We start from the raw sequence: 25,539 nt of genomic DNA, 5'->3' as shown, positions 1-25,539 counted from the left end.
AAGCATCACAGTCACTTCAACATTCATAAACTGCATAGCAGAGCCATAAAAGGACCCTTTGCCAGAATGTTCTGCGTTACAATAACACAAGTATCTGTTTAATCACCTTATTTCAAGAGTCCATAAATACATAGAGATTAATAAACTAATGCTAAGAGCTCATCTTCACCTCAGTTACATGTCACAGCAACCCCCTGACGGGGGTGGTGAGTGTTTGAAAAGTTTCAACACTTCGTCCATCATCCTTTTGTGTTGCTAAAGTTGCCCTAAGTGGGAAGGGTATGTTCAGACATGGGTCCCTTGCTCACTGTGCCACTGGATTCAAGCTAGCTGATGAAGGATGATACCCTGAAACCGGTTCTAGGATGCTTGTTTCCGGTCCAGGGAGGACCTGGCTTGGCAGTTCGGGCTGGACTGTTCCAATGGGGAACAGGGTCAAGACTGATTTGCATATAGCTGGGTCCAAACTGGGGTGGCATGGTGAGCAAAAGAACGATGGATTAAACCCAGATCTGTGACTGGGGGTGAGTGTTTGAAAAGTTTCAACACCCCGTCCATCATCCTTTTGTGTTGCTACAGCAACCTATAACCAATACTGAAAACAGGTCCCCTTTTGGACATTTGGCAACACGAGAATTACATTCCCACTTCACCTGCAGACTTGCAGACAAACACAGAATTTAATACAGAAGTCAAGGAAGAGAAATGAGCCATACAGCATTTCAGGCAGATTTTCCCCAAATAAAGATTACGCAAATTAAGTCCCTAACCCCAATTGTACCATTTTCACATATCACCAGTAAAAAGAAGATTTAAAAATAAGCCTTCTAAAACAGTGTGCCCTATGGCATACTGACGCTCAATAGACTAAGTACAGAAACCAACCAGCAATACCCTTGAACGATATTAACAAATTAGGTAGGTCTGCTGAGCTTTCCAAAAGCCCTTGTAGAGACTCAGTGGCTTTGAGCTGAAGTGGAAGGTTGTTCCATAGCCATGGCCCCAGATATGAAAGAGCTTGAACACCCACCCTGCCTTGGCCAAGTCTGGGTAAAATAAACATATAATAGTTTTGACCTGGAACAGATCTCTGTGGGTTATATCGCACGAGTCAAGATTGTCAACGGTGTTTATATATTTTTTTGGTTTCCAGAATACTCCAACATAAGAGTTTTAAACCTCATCCAGTTAGCGACTTTGGTCACAGTGTTTTGGAAGTTGAGTGAGGGATAGGACGAGCTGAGTGGCATCAGCATAGGAGATGTAAAGCCATATGTGCGTGGGATGTCAGCCAGTGGCGTCATGTAGGTGTTGAAGAGGGTGGGGCTGAGGGAGGAGCCCTAGGGGACACTGCAGGTGATGTCATTAGGTGCAAAGACAAAGGGGGAAGAGGAGGATCTTCTGCATTCGGCTGGAGAGGAAGGATGCAATCCAGTTGTGTGTTGTCTTGGATGCCAATGCTGTGGTGTCTGGTGATGAAGGTTTGGTGGGAAACAGTGTCGAAGGCCGCTGATAGGACGGGGAGGATGAGGGCCACGGTTCCTCCTAGGGTGAGGAGGTGTCTGATGTTGTCTGTTGCTGCGATCAGGACTGTCTCAGTACTCTGGCTGGGCCAGAAACCGGATTGGGATGGGTCAAGCAAGCGGTTGTCTTCGAGGAAGTCCGCACGCTGGCGGTTGATGGCCTTTTCCAAGACTTTGGCTGGGAAAAGGGAGGCGCGAGATATGGCGGTAGTACTTGAGCTCGTTAGGGTCAGCTGAGGGCTTCTTCAGGAGGGGCTTGACCTCAGCCTGCTTCCAGGTATCAGCGACAGTGGCTGTGGAGATGGAGGAGTTGAGGATTTCTGTGAGGGTGGCTCGGTTTACTTCCCTTCCTAGGTTGTAGAAGTGGTGTGGGCAGGGGTCAGCGGGGATCCGAAAAGGATGGAAGTCATGATGGCGACTGTGTGGGGAAGTGAGTTGGGATAGGGGAAGTGCGAGTTGGGGTGTGAGGGTGGTCGAGGTCAGTGGGCTGGGGGAGGTCAAAGTTGCTGTAGATGTCAGTGATCTTGTGGTAAAAGTAATTTAAGAGCGTGTCGCAGAGAGTTTGGGAGGCGTGGATCGTGTTCTCTGTGGTGGATGGGCAGGAGAATTCTCTGAATGCTGAACAATTCTTTGCTGTGGTTGGTGCTGGACTCAACGTGGGTGCTGAGTGCTATCATCATTCATAACAATTGTGCAAAAGAAACAAGACAAATTAGGTCCTTGTTTGTAAAACTGTATAGCCTACTGTTTATGATTTCACTTTTAATAATCCACAGTGGTAAAGCGATGGGAGGCCAAAAATAAAAAATAAAAATAAATAAAAAAAACACCACACCACAGAAAAACACATTAACTTTTGCTTCAGGTAGATTGAACATCATGTTCCAAGGTATAATTTAATTTTCAAGTTGTTATAGTTACTCGAGAGCATCCATATGCGAGATTGTTTGGACAAGTTTGCTTTGCCCTGATGGGAGAGTACTCAGCACTGTTTAATTTAAAGATTTTGTGTCAGACGGACGTATTTCAAATGGCTGTTATCCGCAGCGATTCCATGAAGCAACCATAAATTTCCCCCTCCCTTGAGAACTGTTTGCCTACTAATCATCCTGTAATTTTACTCAAAGCTGGTAACAAGATAGGTCTGACGTTTTCCCTATTAGTTCTAAGTTACATTTCTGTAACAAAGGTATTGCCATCCCTTTCCTTGAATCAAATCAGAGCGTGCCTGTACTTAAAAGCAGGTTAACCATCTTCGTCACATAAGAAGTGAAAGGAAACATTTATAAGAGAGAAATGGAAACTGTGCTATCTTGTGACCTTTACTTCATTTTCAGCATGATTTCCCTTATCTACTCTTCTCCCAACTCTTGGAAAGAGGCCTAGTTCAAGGCTGTCTGTCAAGGGGTTAGAGCCTTTCTATCTGATTTGATAATAAATCATCTGAGTTGTGTTGTCAGTTCATTACATAACTTCTGAGAAGGTATTAAAGTACCCGAGATGCAATCAGGCTGCATAAAGGACTTTACTGTACCAAACGATTCACTAGCTATATTTCTGGAAATTAGAATGTAAGCAGCCAAATAATTCAATTTGCTTCCGCTATAGCTCTAAATGTACTCTCAACTTTCTTTGTCAGGTATCAATTTAGTTGAACACATCTGCATCCCTCTTATTTGTGGCCTGACTTTGATAACTGTAACATGCCTCCATGGGCACCTCTTCATCTAGTATTGTTGTAGTTGTTTTGATTTCCTTCTCATATCTTATGACCGAGCTGACAAAACTTCTCTGGAATGCACTTCTTAGTTTAAAGAAGACATTTATTATTATTACTTCACCACAAGGTTCCTGAAAGACGAGATTAGTAGGTTGGAAGCACACGTTTAAAAGTAGTCACAGCAATGAAAGCAAAATATATCAAAGTACTTCTCAATTGCAATGTGCACAGCAAATACATGTGATTATATTATTGCATCACCGTAGGGCCTATCACTGCTCATCATCCTTCTCATGCCTACAAGTTGATGACTCCTGTTCAACTGCGAGAAGGAGATTTTCCACCCAAACGGGAGGCCAGGCAGCTGACGTCTGCTCCTGACTGAAGTCCTGGAGAATCTCCCCTCGCTGCTGCCCAGGGCCACTGTTAAAAGCCTGGCCCCTTCCTCTCAGACCTGGGAAATAAAACAAGCCATTGGAGATTGGCCAGATCTCCTAAGCCTCTCCTCTTCCCAAGGCTGAGCAGAAAGAAAAACACCAAATATAAGCTAGTGTGAATTCAATTTGAAAAACACAGTTTGGTCTACCATGTGGAAAAAACACAGCTCATCTGCAATGTCTCAACTGCAATGTCAAACTCCATGTTAAAGCCAATAGGCAGCTAAACTGAATACAAAATGTAATGTCTAATGCCACGTTAAAGCCAATAGGCAGCTAAACTGAATTCAGAATGTAATGTGCTCCTGATGAACATTGAACAACTAATATGCGCAGTGGTGAAACACAAAGTCATTGGTCAAACACAATTAATGGCATAACAGTAGTATGTCCCAAGTCTGAGTGACAGACTGACAGCTCAGTACTTTCTTTAACTGCATCAAGCTTCTTCGAAGGTCATATCAGTTGGATTGCAGGGGCATGGCAAAGGTATTTTTTACATCACAAATTATAAAAAGTGTAAGCAAATGACAATTGGTTCACAGAAGGACCATTCAAGATTCGTAATTATGCCCAAGCCCAGGGCCAACTTTGATCTAGGGGATGTCCTTCTATGGGACATGTATAGATTTATAAATATACTGCATCACACTACAGGTCCCGATTGTGTCCACAAACTGCTGGGCTTTGGCATCACTCAAGTTATCCGAATATAGATTAAAATGTCCTAAAACACTCAATCTCCGCATGCTTACTATTGCGCTGTCAATCACGTCATGCATCTCTTTCCATGTCTCATTATCTAACTTAGGTGGGCAATCTATGAGCAAAAAAGCTAATTTCCATGCTCCCGATAACAAGCAACTGCATGCCAAAGCTTCAAAATTTCCATCTGTCCTGTCTTCTGTGATAGAACAATTCCAAATAGCCCTCTGGATTATAGTCACCACCCCCCTTTACAACCTACACCTCAGTTAATGTGGATAATTTTATATTCATTCTGGTATCGTTTGGCCCACTAGGGGTGGGATACATCCAATAAGCTAGTTTCTCAGTTTGGTACAGACAGAAAAACATTTTTATTTTTATTTTTTAAATAATAATAAAAATTTTAAAAAAATTAAACAAAAAACACACATTTACATTCCTCCTACACATGTTCGGTCTCTGCTCCTTTGGCAGGCACCTAATGAACACAAAATGATCTTAACTCAGGCCAATTTCCTTAATAGTTTGATATTCCCCAAGAAACTCACCTTTTTTTCTCTGTGCAAAGCTTAAAAAATGTGCCACACGTATGCTATTTGAGGAGTCTACCTTGCAAGAGGAAGCACTTTATGCAGTCTTAACGCAAATAGCCTTAAGCGTTGATGCGCATCACACCATTTTATACATCTCTGCAGCCCTGCACATGGTCAGGGGCATCGGGGAAAGCTGGAGAGCCAAGTCGTAAAATGGCCTCCACTAATGTACAGTCCAGGAAATGCGGTCTCTTCCCAAAAACCAGAAGGTCCTGGCAGGCCCAAGAGTTGTGTTAAGGAATATCTGTTGGGAATCCTGATCCTGTCCTATTAACTACAAAAGATAAACATGTGCCCAAATGTAACACTAAAAAAAAAAAAAAAAAAAAAAACTGAAAGCAATAGCTTTAGACCCAAAACACACAATAATAGAACCTCATAATGAAATCTCACATTTAAAAAACGGCTGTTTTTAGCAGCTTAGTAGAGCAGCAAAAAGATGTGCTTACGTTAAGTGATATGCTCAGTGCGTCAAAGACTAATGCAGCATTACAACTTGTAACAATACCATTAGCAAGAGGATGCTGTCAGTTTAATTTGAACTTCACTTCAAAATTTGCATCAATCAACTACAAGTCACACTTAGTTGTATCCCAGACCCAAAAAAAAAAATAATAATAATCAGAAGAACAGGCAAATGTAATGATGTAAATCACTTCACAAATACTCAAAAAAAATATTTCGCCTCTATAAACTTCAGAACATATCAATCTGCCTTAGCGCTAATGAAAAATAAAGAGGAGCAACCTTTGCTGCTGTGCATTTTCCATTATCAAAATCCGATCAGTTGGCATAATAAGCTTACGAAGCACCACCTCTTGGGTAACGTGCCGTCTTAAAATTATCCACCTATACGAATCCAGGACCTTCAATAGGAACAGTGGCTGACTACCTATCAACTACTCTTTACTTGTCAGCTCACGTTGCCCAGAGATCTAACTACTACACTTTCCTGATTCAACACCATTTTCCTAACATTTCCCACTCTAGCTCCAAGAAAGGTAACTAAAACTTTATCAAAGCTACTGTAGCATATACCAACAACTGAACCCTAAAGAGACAGAATGATTTGGTGGCCAGTTTATGAAAACCCTACATAACCAAAAAAACGTGGTAGTTTGACAGCATGTTCTGTTTTGAGTGGCAGATTTATAAACTTCAACTTTAGTTGGCCCTTGACCTTTCACTGTTTTGATGTAAGCTATTTGTTTCAAGTCTTCTTTCAAAAAAGTGCTGAGTCGCTCAAACATCTATAAGCTGGCTGTGCATCCGTGAATACTTTTTTTTTTTTTTAATTGCTAAATACTAATTGTTAGCATTTCTCGAACAGACAAACAGATCCAGGAACACAAGCGTAATTTCATACATGCTCTGCACTTTACCAATACTAAATATTTCAAGTTTTTTTTGTTATTTTACACAAGGGGAGCAGCCCCTTATGCAAGGCTCGCTCTTCATAGCAACATATTATTTAGGCAGATCAGCCTAGTTTTTTTAAGGCCCATCTGCCCCTAAGGGGGCAGAAAGTCCACTAAACACCAGGGAAGATTATTTTTTTATTTTTTATTTTTATTTTTTAAACAAAGACTTTTTCTGACCAACCGGGGGGGAAACAGATGGGGTAATTACCCCCAATCCACCCCCCAGGGGGGCAAAGAGGGGTGGGGCAGAAAGCCCACTAGATGGCAGGACATTTAAAAAAAATAATAAAGGGGGTGGGGGCTGCCAACCACTATGGGCTGAATTATGTTCCCCACCGCAACTGAAGGGGGCAACAGCCTTTCAGCTCCCCCTGCAAGCTAAAGCATCTCAACCCAATGGCAAGCAAGAAAACATTTGACTCTTGGGTTTTCATTTTACATAAGGGCGAAGAGAGCTTGGCTAACTCTCTACATCGTCCCACTTGGAATGGTGAATGGCTGCACCTTTTGGACTTTGGTACGCAGACACCTAGAAAAACCTACCAGACTTAGACACATCTGAAAACTAAACATCTGAGTGAGCCCAGGGTGGTGTGCTTCACATGCGCCCAACACCATTTTCTTACCCACAATGACCTGCAAACCTCCAACTTTGCTTGAAATCACGCATTTTTCCCTACATTTTTGTGATGGAACCTTCTGGAATCCACAGGGATCCACAAAATTCCTACCACCCAACATTGTCGCATCTATACCGATAAAAATTCTGCCTTACAAAGTCTAAAAACTTTTGGAAACAACTGCCGTTTTGGACTGGCTTTGATTTCCTCTCAATCTCTACACTTTTGGCCCTTTCCGGTCACAAGTGAGGTATCATTTTTAATCAGGAGTCCGAGGGGAACGCGGAGGGGTAGGAAATTTGTGCCGGTGCTGTGATCCCACACAAAAATGTGAAGAAAATTAGATTTTTTAAAAGCTAAATTTGAGGTTTGCAGGGGATTCTGGGAAAGAAAACACTGGGGGATCCGTGCAAGTCACACCTCCCTAGACTCCCCTGGGTGTCTAGTTTTCAGAAATGTCTGAGTTTGGTAGGTTTCCCTAGATGGCTCCCTTCAGATTCCAGAACTTTGCAGCACCTAAATGTGAGGGAAAAGTATTTTTGCCAAGTTTTGACATTTGCAAAGGATTCTGGGTAACAAACTGGCAAGAGCCCCACAAGTCACCCCATCCTGGATTTCCCTAGGTGGCTAGTTTTAATTTTTTTTTTTTTTTTTACAGGTTTGGTAGGTTCTCGTAAGTGCTGGCTGAGCTACAGCCCAAAATCCACAGCTAGGCACTTTGCAAAAAACACACCAGTTTTCAGTGTAGAAATGTGATGTGTCCATGTTGCGTTTTGGGGCTTTCCCAGTCGCGAGCATTAGGCCTACCCAAACAAGTGATGTGCCATTTTTAATCTGGAGAATTGGGGGGGTTAATGGGGGGAAGGGACAGAATAGAAGAACAAGTGTTACTGGCAATTGTCTTTCTCTACATTTTTGCCATCCAAATGGAAGAAAGTGTGTAAGGAAGAAGTCATTTTGAGAAATGCCATGTAATTCACATGCTAATATGGGGACCCCTGAATTCAGAGATGTGCAATTAACCACTTCTTCTAAACTTCTGACCGTGTGCCCATTTCGGAAATACATAGGTTTCCTTGATATCTATTTTTCACTCTTTATTTTACCAAATGAATTGCTGTATACCAGGTATACAATGAAACGCCATTGAAAGGTGTAGCTCATTTATTGGCTCTGGCTACCTTGGGTTCTTGATGAACCTCCAAGCCCTAAATACCCCCACAACCAGAAGGGTCCAGATGACATCACAGTATATTGCTTCAAAAAAATCTGCCATAATTGGAAAAAGTTACAGAAGAAAACGTAGACAGGAATGGCTGTTTTTTCCCCAACTCAATTTCAATATATATTTGTTTTTATTTCAACTGTTACTTTCTATAGGAAAACACCTTGACGGATCTACACAAATTACCCCTTGCTGAATTCAGAATTTTGTCCAATTTTCAGAAATGATTAGCTGTCCAGGATCCACCACTGGTTTTACACCTATTTCTGTCCCTAAATAGGCTGAAAGCACACAAAAAAAAAAAAAAAAAAAAAAAAAAAAAAAAGTTAAAATTGGGTAGGTCCCAGTAAGATGCCAAAACTGTGTTGAAAAATTTGGTTTTCTGATTCAAGTCTGCCTGTTCCTGAAAGCTGGTGATTTTAGCACTGCAAATCCTTTGTTGATGCCATTTGCAGGGAAACGAAACACATGCTTTCTTCTGTAGTATTGCCCCCACTCCCCCCCCCCCACCCCCTTTCCCCCCCAAAAAAAACGCATTTTGGTTCTGGTGCCTAAACATATATAAAGATACTTGTTCTTTCTGTAAATTGGTGAGGACCTCCTTATTGACCTGTCTCTCTCATTTATTGACTGTGTGCCTATGGTAAATGACTAACACTCCTCTACAATAAGCCTAAAGCTGCTCAATCGCACTACCCCTATGAGAGCACCTTGTGATTGCTAGAGCAAGCCTTTCTCCACTAGTAAGGGAACCCCTGTACTCGCTGCACAGTATCTCATTTTGATATGAAATAGAGAGCTAGATTCCTATACTGTCCTGCTCCTGTGCACAAGTGTGAAAGTCAAACCCCTAATTCATTACATTTTCATCTGTGGGTGTGAATATTAGGTTTTTAAGAATACTGGTACCAGACCAGATGCAGAGCAGGCAGCCAGTTTCAGAAAGAAGCTAAGATGTTGGCTTTGGCACTGTCTTGGGGGATATTGCCCTGGTAGAGAATGCCTGGTGTGTGGACAAAGCAAGACTGAAGTCTTGAGCATCTCAATTTGGTGGGCCCAGGGAAAACTACTTAATATATTCTGGTCCTCCCTACTACTAAAAGTTAGTCTTCCATTAGGAGGATACATGTACATTCCACCACCCCCAATAAAAAGGGACAAACACTGGATGAAGGCACAAATATGCTGGGGTAAAGGGGCCCACTGACTTCTGGTGCTTATTAATAGCCTTTTAAAAAAAAAAAACTTAAGGATTTATTCTGATGGAGGCGCCTGCAATACTTGGCATCCAATTTGGATATTTTGTTTTTTTCTTGTATTTATCCAACAGTCTTGTTTGTGTCTTTCAAATTTGTCACTTTAAAAAACGACAGATACACACCTTCAAACCCATGGTGCAACATTTGGCTGCAAGGTATTGAGGAAAGGGGGTTAAAAACACTGCCATTATTTTGGTAAGAGGGAGCAATATTTTTTATTTTTTTAAAACACCAATATGCATAAACAGAAGAATATCAACACGCATGATTATCGATGGAAAGTCCAACATATAAACCACATCAAAAAAGGCATCAACACCATATCCTAATTGCCCGAAGAAACTCTGTTGTTATTTTTCCAACTTCAACATCTATCGGAGGGTCACCATGCACATAAAATACTGCATGATTTTCCCCCCAGGAAGACTTAAAAATGTCTCTCAGTCTGATCTCTGAAACAGAAAGCAACCCTTATACTGGGTCCAGGCAACCCCTATTAGATAGTGTCACAGTGTCTAGGTAGCCAGGGCTCTCAGGTGGTAGCTGTGGAGAGCAGCCAAGACTTATCTAGTAGGAGTGTGAAGCACTTGCAATACCACAGTAGTCACACCGTAACTTATCGTACATGAAAGGAACCACACAATGTAGCAAAAATAAAAGGTACTTTATTACAGGAACACCAAACTAGATTCTGATAGGCAAACCCCCTTCTGGAGCCAAGTACACACACAATATACACAGGTAAGTATTAGGAATAGCAAGGGCCCTCTTGGGGGGAGGGGAGGGGCGGCGACCATGTACTAAAAAAAAGAGAAATGTGTGAATGGGTCCCCCAAGAGGTAAGTATCTAGAAGACCACCAGCGACCAGGAGAGCAGAGGTAAGTTACCTGATCATCCCATAGGCTAACATGGGGACTTGTAAATGAAATATTGCAGGCCGGTGGAACCAAAGGGTGGATTCTGGAGGAAGAGGACCTTCAAAAGAAGGAGACAGAATCCAGTTCACGCAGGAGAGTCCGGGTGGAGCAGGAGGCAATGCCCACCCTTCTGTGGGTGAAGATCTGGGTCAACGGTAATGGATGAAGTCCAGCTGTGGAGTCCAGGAGCTGCAGGAGTCCCTGAAGTCACCTAGGAGCTGTCCTTCGATGATCACTGGTTTGCAGACGGGTCAGTGGTCAGGAGGGAGATTCCTTCTTGCTTCTTTGGTGCAGCTGAAGTCTTGCCGACCCCAGAGGATGCACAGCCATGAAAATGTTGCAAGTTGCTGAAAGGAGCCGCAGAACAATGTTGCAAGAAGAGTCTGTCTCGTCGTTGCAGCCTTATTCGGTTCCTGTGAAGTCCAGCAACAGTTCCGGTGGCCAGGTGCAGAAGAGTTTGTTGCAGGAGTCCTGGTGGAGTCTTGCACGTCTAATCTGGAGACCCACGTGCAAGGGAGTCCCTTAATAGCCCAAAAAGGAGCTTGGTTACTTTGTAAGTGACCAACTATCAGAGGGGTCACTGACGTCATCTGCCTACCCTGACCATTCAGATCACCCCAGCCCTGTAACACCCATTTCCAAGGGAAAGGAGGTTGCACACCTCTCCCACAGGAAATCCTTTGTTCTGCCTTCCCCTGCTTGCGCTGGTTGAGCAGCAGGAGGGTAGAATCCTGTTTGAGGGGCTGCAGCAGCGTGGACTGCTCGCAGACCCTGGAAGACTGGTAGGAGCAATACTGGGACGGGGGTGTCCCTCTAAGAAGCCCACAGAGTGCATGGAATCATGCAACCAATACTGGCATCAGTATTAGGGTATGATTCAGACATGTTGCATGCCACACATGCCTAGGTTCAGAGTTACCATTATGTAGCTGGGCCAAAGGTAGTGACCTATGGACAGTACATAGCTAAAATGGCTTCCCCGCACTTACGAAGTCCAGAGAATTGGAACTGTAGTTCGTAGGGGGCACCTCTGCTCCTTCAGGGGTGACCCCGCACAGGGACCTGCATCCTGCCCTTAGGGATGGAATGGCCTACCATAGGGTAAACTTAGTGACCTGATCTAGTGACTAGCAGTGAAAGGCTGCAAATGACAGACCTGCAGACAGTTTGCACGGGCTCCCATGGGTGCCATAATACCGGCTGCAGCCCATGGGGACCCCTGATGTACCAATGCCCTAGGCACCCTAGTACCCTATATTAGGGACTTGCAGGGGGTACACTAGTAATCCAATTATGGGGTGTCAAATATACCAAGTCAACCAAATTTAGAGGAGAGAGCAGTATCACTGGGGTCCTGGTTGCAGGATCCCAGTGAAAACAGTCTAAGCACACTGACAACAGACAAAAAGTGGGGGTAACCATGCCAGAAAGAGGGCCTTTCCTGCACTTCTGCTATCTAAAAAAAATACCATCCACAAGGAATAAGGCCCCTAATGCAGAAAGAATTACCATAGCTGTCTTAAAATATGTATGTAGTAATCCCAATGTCCTAGAACAAAACACACATCCTTCTCACCACCCCGCACACCACACACAGCAAATGGCTAAAACCTGTATGCAGTGGCATTGTGGGCAAGAAAACAAACTTGAACATTGCCCTGAATAATCAATGGCGGAAATTCACTCAAGCATTCCACCCACCACCATACTGCCTTCCAACCAAAGGTGTATACACATCTAAACAGCATACTTAAAAGTATTTTTAGTTTGGGTAAAGTTTAGGATAAACTAATTACATATTAGGTGATATTTATACCAACGTAAATAAGAGGCAGAAGCTATGCTTACACTGTATGATTTAGAACCATTATCTTAAGCACATCAATTGTGATAAGAATTAGGGAAAATGTAAACAAAAATTGAAAGATCAACGTCAAATGTTTACCCTAGCAACATAGTTGATTTGCTTAAATCCAAACTTATAATACCACGCACCAGCAAAATGTATTCTCTACTGACCACATTTTTTTAGTGGGGAGGGGTAGTTTTTATAAAATAACCAACTCATTCATATATTCCCGATTAGAAGAAAAAAAATGGATTAGTGTCTTCTTGTATTCATGCAATAATTAAAATTATTGCTAACAGAGTTCATCTCAAGACACCAGGTCTCATAAGACTTATTTTGGGTTCACTGCCATTCAAGACTGAAGTTGTGTAATACATTTAAAGAAAATAAAAATAAAATAAAAAAAACACCAGACACCATCAATACTTTGTGCGCAGCAATACAGAGCTGTCATTAAAAGTATTCCTACCTGAAAGTCTCTTTGCATCGTGGTGGATCCAGACGTGAGAATAAAAAGTAGGCAACCACGTAAAACGCATCCCTGTTTGGCTTGTCAAACATATGCCTATCAGAGAAAAGAAAAAAAGTTATTTTCTGGAGTGTCTTAATGAAATCCCAACACCAAGTGAAAACTGATTGGTAGTTTAGGAGATCTGATGTACAAAACATGATGTCCTAACTAAAAGGTTGCATTCCCTTGTGCCAACAGAAATTAGGCAGCCCCTGAGAATTAGGAGTCACTTCAAAAATTGTGCGGTAACCATACCAAAGGGTTTCGTTTTAACAACACAGGCAAACCTAGGGGCAGCAGGCAGAGCCCACATGGCTTGCTGCTAGCATTCGTTTCCTGTGATCCCTTCCCCATATGTGTATGCGTTGTAGGTGAGCTTGGCCGGAGCAGGATGCACTGTTTTAGTTGAGTAAAGAATCCCACAGTCGAGGAGAAGCAGCGGCACAGAAAGCAAAGCAGTGGGCAGAGCAAGGAAGCTTGGCTGTGGCAGCCTGTGGAGCAGAAAGATAGTGGTCATATAGTGGAGAGACATTCATCCCCTTTAATTTGAGGCAACTTGTGCAGTCAGACCATTTACTACTGAACCCTACACCAACTTCTCCAATTTCCAGCCTCCTTCAAGTAGAACTGCCAATGACTGAGTTTACAGAGGGGCATAAAGAGGGCTACAAAGAAAATGTAATAGAAGTGCAGCAATTGAGTAAAGAGGGTAATGTAACCAGAGATATAGGCGCTGCTCCAGTCCTTGGTATGGGCTCAGGTTCAGTAAAGAAAGCCAAAGAATACCCTCTATTTCAGAAAGTTGCAAGTGGCCAAGTGGAAAAGGGGATGAGGCGAAAACAGCACGGAGACACCAAGTGTAAGTTCTACTATGAATGTCAGGCTAAGAGCGCTGAGGTTTCAGATGTTGATCCTCAAGTACCAGCTTGTCTGGGGGAAGAAGTAGTAGAGGATGGGACTGATAATTCAGGAAAGATTTTGCTTCGTACTGAGGGTCGTGAAGGCCCGTGGTCCATGGATGAAACCGGTGACAGGAATACAATTAGCATGGAGTCTATATTTATAGTAGTCGGTGAAAGCTATGTTCAAGACAATTTTAGTAGAAATACGTGAACTAAGGCAGCAGCAGACTCAGGAAATTGAAAAACTACAGCAAAGACTAAGATTGAGCAGAAGTTTGAACAACATGTGAAAAGGCTGCAAAAAGTAGAACAAAATATCAGATTTTTAAGATAAAATGGGCTCCCTCAATAAGGAAGTATTGAATGAGTAAAAAAGGGTTTGCTATTTAGAAAGCAAGGTGGAAGAAATGGAAAATCATGCGAGACATTCAAAACTTCGATTTATTGGGATTCTGGAAGGGAGTGAGTCCCAAGTGTCAATAAAGAGTAACACAGCTGATAAATTCATTCTCTCATTAGGAAGCTTATCTTAGCGGACTCACCAGCAGATCTGATGATGATGAAGGCACAGCGAGTCCCAGCGCTTTAGCCAGTAAATGAGAAATTGCCTCAACCAATTTTGGTCAACTTTTCTGACTACCGGATTAAATAACAGATTTTGAAGGCAGCAATTGACAAAAAATAATTTCCGCTACCAGAAAAGATTCATATGAGTGTTCTCTTTTCTATCACTAACAGCTGCTTAGGTTAAAAACTTGTTTTTTTTTATTTATTTTTTATTTTTAAAAGACCCAGCATTCAAGCGTGTGGGGGTCCAAGCCTCATTATTTCCATAATCTAAGCTTAAAGTTCTTGTAAACTGACAATTTGACATTTTTCAGATGACAGAGGAAACACAGGCTTTTCTTGCTAAAATGCCAAAATCCTGAATGTCATTAATTTAAAAATTGGTTTGAGAATTTTGAGAATTGGGGGGGGGGGGCATATAGAGTGTTTTTCTTCACAATTGGGCTGAGCTACCATTGGGGACGAGGGGAAGTCACACTACGAATGCATGGTCCCCTATAACTGCACCATTCGAAGACAGGGAACTTGGGGAATGGGGGTTTATGGGGTTCCCTGATTCAAGGGTGGGGTAGGAGAAGGGCATGGTAGTGGGGGTGAGAGTAGTTAAAAAGAACAGAGTAAAAAGGAATTTGAATGGACTGAAGTTGACTGAGAAGATTTTGAAGATCAAGTTGTTGGGTAAGAGCCAATTAAGTGATTATTGGGATATTAAGAGGTTTTGTGGTTAAAAATTTTAATGCAGTATGTTAAAATCTTAATGTGCAACGTGAATGCACTAGGAAACAGGTGTAAAATCGGTCCACTAATGAAACAGCTCTCTTCCTATTGTCCTGATGGCATTTATTTGCATGAAACACTTTTAAAAGTAACACCTCGAAAACACATTTCCCTGGAAGGTTCTCTCAGGCATATCTTGCTTCAGCAGGGGCTGCTGTGAGGAGAGTGGCAATTTTGTTTGTAGGCATTGTAGAATGCAAAATTAAAGAGGTAGAAAGGGACACCCATGGCGGGTGGATCTGGGTTAAGGCTTTAGTCAAGGATAGGCATGTCAATTTTGTAAAGTATTATGGGCCTGGGTTTGATGATCCGCAGCCACTGAAACAAATTTAGCCATGAAAGCAGAGGGGATAACAGTCCTGGGAGGTGATTTCAATTTTATACAAGATTTAAAAACAGACACCCCGAATAAAGTGAAAAATCAGCTGAAACCAAAAACAGCTAAGTAATGAAGCAAGATTTTAGATTAGTCGATCCTTGGCAGATAGATCACACAGAATTTGCAAGATATAGGAGTAACTCAAATTGATTTAGATCTGCCTCAATTCATTTTTTTTCATAACTAGTACAGTGAAATGGGGGGGGGGGGGGGGGTAATTATGGCAACTTCATTTTCTGAGCATCCAGTAGTTAGTCTTCAAATAGAGCCAAGTTTGCTCCCAAAGGTGAAGCCAGGGTGGCATTTTGACAGATTGCTGCTTTCAGATCAGATCTGGTTGAACGAGATGAGGGATTTTATATAATTATATTTTTTAATGAACTGCAACTGCATCAGAGTAAGGTCTGGGAGGCGGTTAAAGCCGCGTTTAGGGGGCAAGTTATAGCTTATAAAGCAAGGGGTAATAAACTTCGTCTGGAGAGAATTCAGAAACTTCAAACAGCTGTTGATTAGGCTACAAATTATTTTTTGGTCGCTTACGGCAAGCCAACAGCCTAGGCAGAATATCCAGAGACAAGAGACTTGCTGGAGTAAGCAAAACAAGATTTAAGGGACTTGCTTCTAATAGAGGAGATCTCTGGGGGGGATAAAGCCTTTCAGCAAAGGTATATGAAGAAAATCAACAAAAATCAAAAAGAATAGCCAGATGATAAGTTGTAAGTTGCAAAATCCGGCTACAGGAGGGCTGGAATGCAAGGAAGGCGTGACTGTGGAGGTGTTTTAGGGCACTACAGGCATGTATATGAGGAAGCTGAGGCTGTCCCAAGGTAAGATCAAACAATATTTTGAAACACTTCAGTTGCCTCAACTTTTGAGTTGTCAAAAAAACTGCTTTGTCAGATAGAATTGGGCAGTCTGAAGTAGTTAATGCCCTTAAAAAGATGGCAAACGTGAAAGCCACGAGTAGCGATGGTATACCATTGGAAGTTTATAAAGTGTTTCTAAAGGAGCTCCTTCCTTTTTCATCAAGATTGCTTAGTAAAATTAGAGAAGGAATAGAGGACCCTAATTAATTCAAAGAATCTATAATAAACAGCTTCCTCAAAAAAGATAAAATACGACAGAAGCCAATTCTTATTGTCCAATAAGCTTGCTAAATGCAGACTATAACTGGTTTAAGAAAAAGGACTTGGTGAATTAGCAGGCGTTTTTTTTTTTGGAGAAGTTTGGGTTTCCAGTTTAATTTCTATACATGTTGAAGAATCTATAGCTGGGGCAGCGACGAAGGTGACTGTCAACTCTAAGTAGGTAGGGACAGTCAAGAGCAATCGAGGCACCTGACAGGGGTGTCCTATGTTCCAGATTCTATTCACGTTTTTCGTAGAGCCGTTAGCAATAATCATTCAATATAATGACCTGGTTTTGCCCCCTCTGGAATCTATGTCCAATAAAAAAAGCTGTTTACTGACGATGTTATATTATATCTAAAGGTAGAGATTGAGAATATACAGCAATTGACAGATGAAATCAAGGGTTGTACAAGTATAGGCTATAAGATGAACGCGGAAAAACACAGAATTTTTAACTATTCAATGCATCTAAATGCTATCTTCCAGTCAGTTTACAAATGTTACCAAAGCACCCCATAAGGTATTTAGGAATCTATGTGACTAATAATTTTATAGATCTTTTCCAACTAAATTACAGCACAACCTTTAATAGAAGTAAAGCGTTGCTTGAGATATGGACTTTGTTACTGCTTACGTTGATTGGGAGAGTTGCTTTAATGAAAATGCTGATTTTGTCTTTGCTTGTATTCTTTTTTTTAATCAATCTTCCTTTATGGCTACCTAGCCCATACTTTAGAGAACGCAACACCAAGTTTCTAAATTTTTTATAGCAAAATAAAAAACCCAGGGTAAAAAGTGAGATATTAGAACCAAGGTAGGGCACGGGGGCTGGTACTCTCTCATTTCAGGGCCTATTACCAGGCAGCCCTCCTGGACAATTTGATCTGATTTTCAGCAATAGCTACCGGGTTTGACTTTTTTTCTTACTAAACGTCATGGTCAAAGAACGTGAGATCAAATTCCCTGTGTTTTTGAAGACAGTGAAACTACCTAAGAAGTCCAGATATAAGACCTTGAAGATGTTAGAACAGCATTTGCAAACTTTGCCTATAACCGATTACAGGACAGTGAAAAATGGGGACCGGTGGTACCAAAGCCGATGATATATCAGAGGAAAGAGAAGAGGTTTAATAATTTGGAGGATTTCTATGCTGGTATGAGGTTCATAACATGGAAGCAAGTAACCCAGTGATTGGGGAGCAACAGTATGGATGATCAGCTCAGCTATATAAAAATAAATTAAAAAAACAGTTTCTTGAAGGAAAACTGTAAGGAAATGACGCTGGAAACTTGCTTGTAGGTACACTTGCTTTACGAGAATACACCTTTAGAAGTGGAAAACTGGTAAAGGTTTCTTAGAAAATACATAAGCCCAAACAGCGGTAGGTGATTTTCTAGAACGTTTATAGCGAAACAGGGTGCAAATTAACAATAAGTGAATTGGAGTATATTTGTGAGCTGGAATATAAGGGCCAGAAAAAAGCATCTCTGGATGTCCTAAACCCAATTTTTCCATTCCGTAACCTAGTACTGAATCACAAAATGTGTTTGCGAGTCCTTATTAGGAAGGGGCGAATCGATTAGGAAATCGTAAATGGATGTCTACGTACATCTGGCCCTAAGTCTCTTAGAGCTGCCAAATATAAAAAGAAATACAAACACAAATGATGGACGGAACGTGGAACCAATCAAACATTCACCCCCAGTCACAGATCTGGGTTTAGTCCATCAATTCTTTTTCTCACCATGCCTCCCCAGACATATGCAAACCAGTCTTGACCCTGTTCCCCATGGGAACAGTCCAGCCCAAACTGCCAGGTCAGGTCCTCCCTGGACCGGAAACAAGAATCCTGGGACCAGTTTCAGGGAATCACCCTTCATCAGCCAGGCTAGCTTGAATCCAGTGGCATAGTGAGCCCGGGCCCTGGGCTGTATAAAAAAAAAAATATATATATATATATATATATATATATATATACTTTATTGAAAAAGCAGTCACAGGAATGGTGGTCTGCTGTCTCCAACAGGCCACCATCCCTGTGAGTGCAGCCATTCCCAAATGGGTTGCAAAGTGCGACCTGCTTCATGAATATTAATGAGGCCAGTCTCTTGAGACACATTTGGGAATTGTAGTGTCTGAGACACTGTTGTACATCGTAGTTTTGCGATTTGTAATTAGGGAATCGCAAATGGATGTCTACGTAATCTGGCCCTACGTCTCTTAGAGCTGCCAAATATAAAAGGACGGGATTTCTTTCAAGGTGGTTTGCGTACTAAACAACATTTAGGCTTCATAAAATGTGTCCATCTCAACTTAATCAATGTTTCCAGTGTGACAGAATGGATAGAAACGACTGGGGACATACTTTTTTTTATCTATGTCCTAGGCTGCAGCAATTTTGCACTAAGGTTTTTTGCCAAAATTAGTAAAACAATTCAGGTTTACGTACCACCAGAACTCACATTGGCTTTGTTTGATTTTTCCCCTTCAGTAGGCAATATTATAAAGTATTCCGAATGGTTTATCTCAATTGTGACCACAGTGGCACACTCGCTGATTTTGCAACATCGGAGATCAACTAGCGCCACCACTATTAACTTATGGGTTGAAAAGATGATGAGGACCAAAGTTTTCAAGGAGGCATATGAAAGAAAGTGGAGGCAGTTTCAAGGTTTTCGGGAACACAGGGGGAGTGGGCCTCTCCAGATTCTCCCCCTTCTGTAATTGGAGACTGATTTGGCAAGTGAAGTTCTGATGATTAATGGCACTTTATTAGCACAGGTGCATTTTATACGTTAATTAGTGATTTGTCCACAATTTTAAGCGATTGTGTCATTGAAATAGAGATCAGTGTTTAAAGGCTTGTATATTAGCACTGTGGTATTTAACTAACAATATATGGCAACTGCGCCATATATTATTAGCCAAACTTGCATTTATCTCCTTGGGAGCGATTTGTTTACTGTAAGGTTGTCAACATGTGAGATCTTAATGTGTTTCAACAGCACAACCTTAATGCCAGCTACATGATGTGAGAAAGGATTGAGTAAGAATAACGTTGCTAAATTTACTGTTTTAGTAAGGCACGTATGCACGTTAGTATCCGTGTTCATTTCGAAAGGATGTTAATAAGGAAGTTTAAATGCACTAAATTTAATTCCTGTAATGCACTTTAATGCAGGATACAGGTGTGGTTAAGGGTCGAATGAAAATATGCAGTGGAAAATTTAGGCATATGTGTAATGCACGTATGCCCTTTATTGCTTTCCCTTTTTTTCTATTACGCCCAAGAATTCAGTTTCGGCCTTGCTTGTTTGTTTACACTGCTCAATAAAAAATAAAAAAACAAGTAAGGCACTGTTATATAGGTCTTATTTCAAACGAACCAATCAAGAGTTACACAAATCAAGACAAAACTATGCAATGGATTCAGCTAGACAAAATTTTCCAAAGTATTTGACATTTCACGACCAAAATAAATTGTGATGTTGGATGCCAACATTTATTGTGCAACGATTAAAAGTTTCACGGCATCAAAGCATTTAAAGAAAACTCAAAGAGGAATGGATGGTATTTCACCAGATCCCAGTAAGCGCAAAAAAAACAGTCTACTGAAATAGAAACCCAGATCTCAGTCTTCACGCTGTAGAAGGGACAGGACGTCACTGCTGGCCTTGATTAGAAGGGTATAATTGACACAAAATACCACAGGGTTAAGGGATTGAGTGCTGAACAGTGTTCCCTCTAACTATAACGATCATGCACTACTTATTTAAGTAATTACGGACATATTTCTATGAGTCTGGAATATGGATGTTAGTAGAGCACTAAAAGATAGACTCCCCAAGCACTTTCTCATTTTCTTCAATTAATTAAGCATGGGATGTGGAATACGCAATTTTACTGTTCTAAGGGCACACTTGTACTGCGACAGGGGCTAGTCAACAAGAAAAGTGGTGTGATGCAATATATCCTACCAAGGACCTTATGTGATAGTCAAGCGACCAAATAACACGGAACTTCAGGGATAAAGGACTTTATACCTCGGCGCCAAAGTGGGTGTGCTAGGGATGAATGAATAGCAAACCTATAAAAATCACTGAAATCCCCGTGTGTCATAAGTACCAGAATTATGGAACCAATTCATTTTTGCAGGTGGTCTCATTCATTGCTAAACATTTGTGGTTAGCAGGTAACTTATGCTATACATTTCTCATCAAATGAGGCACCAGCCTGACCTAAGACATGTAACTTCGTCCCAAGATCACGATAGAACTGTCTGAAGCTAATCATTTACCACAAACACGAAAATGGGCATTCGAAAGGAATGCAGCAACAGTTTCTGTGGCCTTACAGAGAGCACCCTCCATCCAGTGGCTGTCTGTGAACTCAGACTTTGTAACGGCCACAACTTTGTTGGTCATTATTAGCGTCCTAGGTTTGTTCTTATTCTCTACCTTAACTTGCCATAAAAAGAGATGGGGGTGGGGTTGTCTGAAACGAGCCTGGCCTAAGAAGCATAATTAAGAACCTTAATAAAATGTGTCCTATGTCATAAAGGGTGAAGTGTAGTACGCAACTTCACGCGCTTGACAAATTCACTAACGTCTTAGTTTATAAAGAATAATCGAAATCACCAGGCAAGTAGATATTTAATTGTAATGTTATTATCTCGGGCCATAAGCTAAACACTTTACATGGTGAAGTGAAAAATGTGTGGCATAGTGCAAACCATTAACATTTGCAGTAAGCAACAACCACACAATGGCGTTTCTCTGAAACCGTGAAGCACTCTTGGTAATCCTACTTGAGCAAACTGTTTAATTCTGAGAAAATTAGGTTCTGTCAAAGGTTAAAAAAGTCGATAAAGAAAATTACTCTCACTGTGTTTCTCATAATATAGGGCGTATACGCAGTTGCTAAATTCGTGTGTGATTTTGCATGCACGAGAATTTAAGGTTTTCAGACAGCCTAAACCACTTTGTAAAATGAAAACTAAAAACAAAGATTGGATTATGTTTCCCTTAGGTGCAATGAAAGGACAAACAGCTAAAAGGCGGAGACTGTATATTCAGTCAAGACGATCGCATCTATGTGCAAATATTTATTTAAAGACACTTTCCAGCAAACCGAGCCGAAACATTCAAGAGTAGTCTAAAAAAAAAATAGTGTAATGCCGGGAGCAGGATTCGTGGTGCTCAACTGTTCAGGAACTACATATACCAGTATGGTTGTGAGTTCATTAATGCGCATTTTACAAAAGAGCTTCGTTATAAACAGTTGGTATAAGCGTATGGGCATGTGGCATTACTGTAGGCGAGGAAAAAAAAGCAGCAGAGCTAGAGAAATGGCCATTGTATGAATAGTGTGGGATTATTTTACAGGGACTTCCTAAACTAGAGGGGGGGGGAGGAGGGGTGACGACATGTTTAGGAATAATAGAAAAGTATCCCGAATACAGAACAATGAAAGACGTTACGGCGAGATGCGATGGCGATAAAAACCAGAGCTTCCACTACGAAGAGTTAATCTGCAGCGGAAACTGATGAAAGCAAAACGGGAAATGAGGCGGGAGCGACGCAGTGACCCCTCTACAGCCCCGCTGCCCCTCTTGCTTGACCTGTGTTCCTACCTCTTTACCGTACAATATCCTAAGGTAGCACTTACACTCCCAGGGTCGCGGGGTTCAGCGTCTTGCCGGCGGGGGGAGGCGCATCCTGGAAGCCCAAAGCTTGGAGCTGCAGCCACAGGTACCGGCTGTGCCATGGCTGGGCTCCGCTCCAACTCATCCTGAGTTCGAGGGGTCAGAGCCCGGGCGGCGCTCGGTGTCCAGTGCAGCGCAGGCCCATCACGGAGAAGACAACAAGGGAGCACAGTGGTGGGAATAGGCACTACTACCAACTAGGAACCAAAGTTCCGCCTTGTGTATCATTTAAGCTCAATGCGAGACCGAAGACCCCGTCTTTGTTTCGCCGGATTTTTGCTGTCACTCCACAGCAACGACTCGAAGCAGTAATCGCCCCTCCTCTCACTTTTCCTGAACTTCCGAAAGAGCCGCCATTGCCATTCAAACCGCCCAAATGTCGCGGCCAATAGTAGCGCGCCAAATCCAGTGACGTCAAAATGAAGCGCACGCAAAGTGTCTTCTCCCCACCAATCTGAAAGTACCGTGAAAGGTAGCATGACCAATCCTTGGACCTCTACGACCTGTCGCCTTAGACGAGCCACAGTTGAAATACAGAGCTAGGATGCTAACGTGCTACAGTGAAAGGAGGATACACGAGTCAGCCATGAAATAAAGGCCGTGTTACTCCCATAATATGACGAGGAGGCTTGGATTTCTTTTTTTTTTTACAAGACCGAAGGCTTCTGTTAGGCGTCTTTTTTTTTTTTTATAAAGCACCTATAACGAAGGCAATCAAGTGTTGGCAAACTCAGTAGGTCTCCGTTATGCGAGCTATTCCTTTGTCAATGGTTTAGCCATGTTGCACAGTAGCCTGGCTGCTGTGCACATAGCTGAAAGTTAAAGATAAAAAAGAACTATGACACAGCTAGCGCTTTTTATTTTAATCTCGGAGGGAGGAAGGGCATGCAACACAAGGGTGTAGATCAGTGTTTACCAAACTTTTTTGACCCGTGGCTTCCTTGACCTATTGCAGCCCTGCCAAGTATCACACATCAGGGGTTAGACTAACGCATTTCATTGTGGTTGTCCGCATCACTGCACTGAAATGAAAAGTCACTCATTTATAGCGCCTTCTGGACTGTCAAGCTGGAGCACTGCTTTAGCCCTGAGAAAAGCTGCGCGCGGTCCGTACTGCTCTCTGTGTGACTGACAGACTGACTCTAACTGCTGCAGGCCAGTGGGTGGCAGGGGCTGGCTCAGCAGCATTATGATTCACGTGACATGGAGCCACTAAGACTCACTATGGCCAGTGTTGCCATATTGGGCTATTTCCCGCACAAATGGGCAATATTTTTCCCATTTGTGCGGGAAATAACTTTCGGGGTGGGGTGCACAAATTTGGGCTATAGTTGGTCCTGTGTGCGCAAATTTACCAGATGTGGTGGTGCCGCCAATCAAAATACTGCTCAGTTCCTGGAGTCAGAAGAGCAGGGCGTCAATCATTCCTAGTGCGAAAGCGCTCCCTATGTCGGCCCTCCTCAATGCTGTTGGCCATCCCCCTGAGTGACTGGACCAATGTGGTCACCAGGGGCAAGCTTGTTATTATTTCTTTTTGTTTTTCTTTATGAATTTGCTCGTGAATGTGGGAAGGCCCTGGCTGTCTCTGCTTAATGCTACGCTGAGAGGCTGGGTCCCATAACTTCCAAGGGTTAAAAATAAGGTAAGATTACTTGTGGTTAAGTAGCTGGCCAAAGAGCTCTATTTTATCGAGTCACAATTTCGCCTGGACATAAAATAGTGCAGAGGGCCATTGTAACTGCTGCAAAGCACCACTTTCCACCTTTCCCAGGGGAAAATACTGTCCATATTTTCACATTTGAAGATTTGGGAAAGGACTGGGCATGATTCTTAAATGTAAGTTTATGTGAAGTCCCTTGCATTCATTTTCAGCAGGAAGGAAAAATACTGGCTTTAGACGATTTTGTTAATTTTTCTACTGACTGGGACACTAAAATACTGGTCATGCCAGTTCAAATTCAACCAGGTGGCAATCTTACTTGTGACGTGCATCTCCCAAATTTGTATTGTATAAAGAACAGTGAGTTACTGCATTTGTCACAGAGATCCTTTAGTTACTAGCAGTAAATAAGTTAACATCCTTCTAATATAGCACAGTGAGCAATGAACGGACATCAAGGAGCTGTATGCAAACTGAAAGGCATAGTTTTGGACCTTTTTTCCCCTCAAGAGTTCATTATACTAAGGTTGCGAAAAGGGGTTATTTTGGGATATAATTAAGTGGTATCAGCACAGACAACCACTCCAAAAGTTCAGACTTTAGGGGCTCGTTTATGAGCTCCTAGTACTACCAACGCTTCAGTTTCTGCAACTCTCAGTTGGCGCTGTGCCATTTTCCATATTTATAAGGTGGTGCTAAGCCACTTTTTGTGGCTTAGAACTGCCCAGTAAATATGGGCCCCTCCGGCGCAGTTTTCTGCGGCATAGGGGCATGCGATTGGTGTTGCTGCGGGCATTCCACCACAACACCCATTGCTTTTGACGCTGCCCCAGATTAAAGAGAAATCGTAAATCTGAGGCAGCACCAAATACTAACGCCACCCCAGGGGTGGCGTTAGCACGGCGAAACAAGGAGAAATACTTTTATTTTTCCTTGGTTTTTGCTCTTTCTATGTGCGCTGCATTCTGCAGCACACATAGAAGGAGCAAATCACAGTTAAAGAATGTTTTGTGCAGGAAGGTGTTCCTTCCTGCACAAAAAACAATCTCCCCCGCAACGCAGCCATCCTTGGAACATGGAGCAAGGGTGGTTGTGTGGTGCTAGGCAGCTAATTTAGCGCTGGTGCAGGGAGAAACACATGGCTGCGCAGTATTCTTTCAAATAAGGCACATCCCTGCATTTTAGAAATGTAGGAGCACGGGACTGCCAAATTTGGCGCATCGCCGCTCTCCGACATTTTCTAGTAAATGAGGCCCTTTGTGTTTCTCCAGACCAAGTATTTGTAACCTATAATGCCTACCAGTATGGATGACATGTGAAACCCACACCTTTTAACACATTACCTTATGGAGAAACCTTACGTACATTGATTTACACACTTGTATGATTTATTGTCTATGTAAATGTTTGTATGTAGTAAAGTAGTTTGATACTATACATTAGGATTAATAGCGTATATAAGATTTTGAATGAAAAATAATTTAGTAAGTGGTGTTTACATCATTGGTGTAATTACTCATACATACATACATTTGCTATTCTTACATTGCATCCATGTCTCTTATAAAGATTTGAACAAAGTAAAAAAACCTGCCTCCAAATCATAGTGTTGCTTAAGTTCTTGTGAAGTGATAA

The 25,539-nt window shown here is 42.0% G+C and overlaps 1 protein-coding gene across 1 annotated transcript in view; it reads right to left on the bottom strand.

The window, feature by feature from the left end:
- HAUS6 (HAUS augmin like complex subunit 6) overlaps positions 1-22,618 on the bottom strand; it is a 356,865-nt gene extending 334,247 nt beyond the window's left edge. The window contains exons 1-2 of the mRNA XM_069239436.1: positions 22,208-22,618; positions 12,743-12,838 (exon numbers count right to left, since the gene is read on the bottom strand). Coding sequence (XP_069095537.1) covers positions 12,743-12,838; positions 22,208-22,329 — 218 coding nt within the window. The 5' untranslated portion in view covers positions 22,330-22,618. The remainder of the gene's footprint in view (positions 1-12,742; positions 12,839-22,207) is intronic.
- Positions 22,619-25,539: the final 2,921 nt, after the last annotated feature.

Source organism: Pleurodeles waltl, chromosome 1_2 (assembly GCF_031143425.1).
Source record: "Pleurodeles waltl isolate 20211129_DDA chromosome 1_2, aPleWal1.hap1.20221129, whole genome shotgun sequence".
Classification (NCBI taxonomy): domain Eukaryota; kingdom Metazoa; phylum Chordata; class Amphibia; order Caudata; family Salamandridae; genus Pleurodeles; species Pleurodeles waltl.
This window is presented reverse-complemented; position numbering and strand designations above follow the sequence as displayed.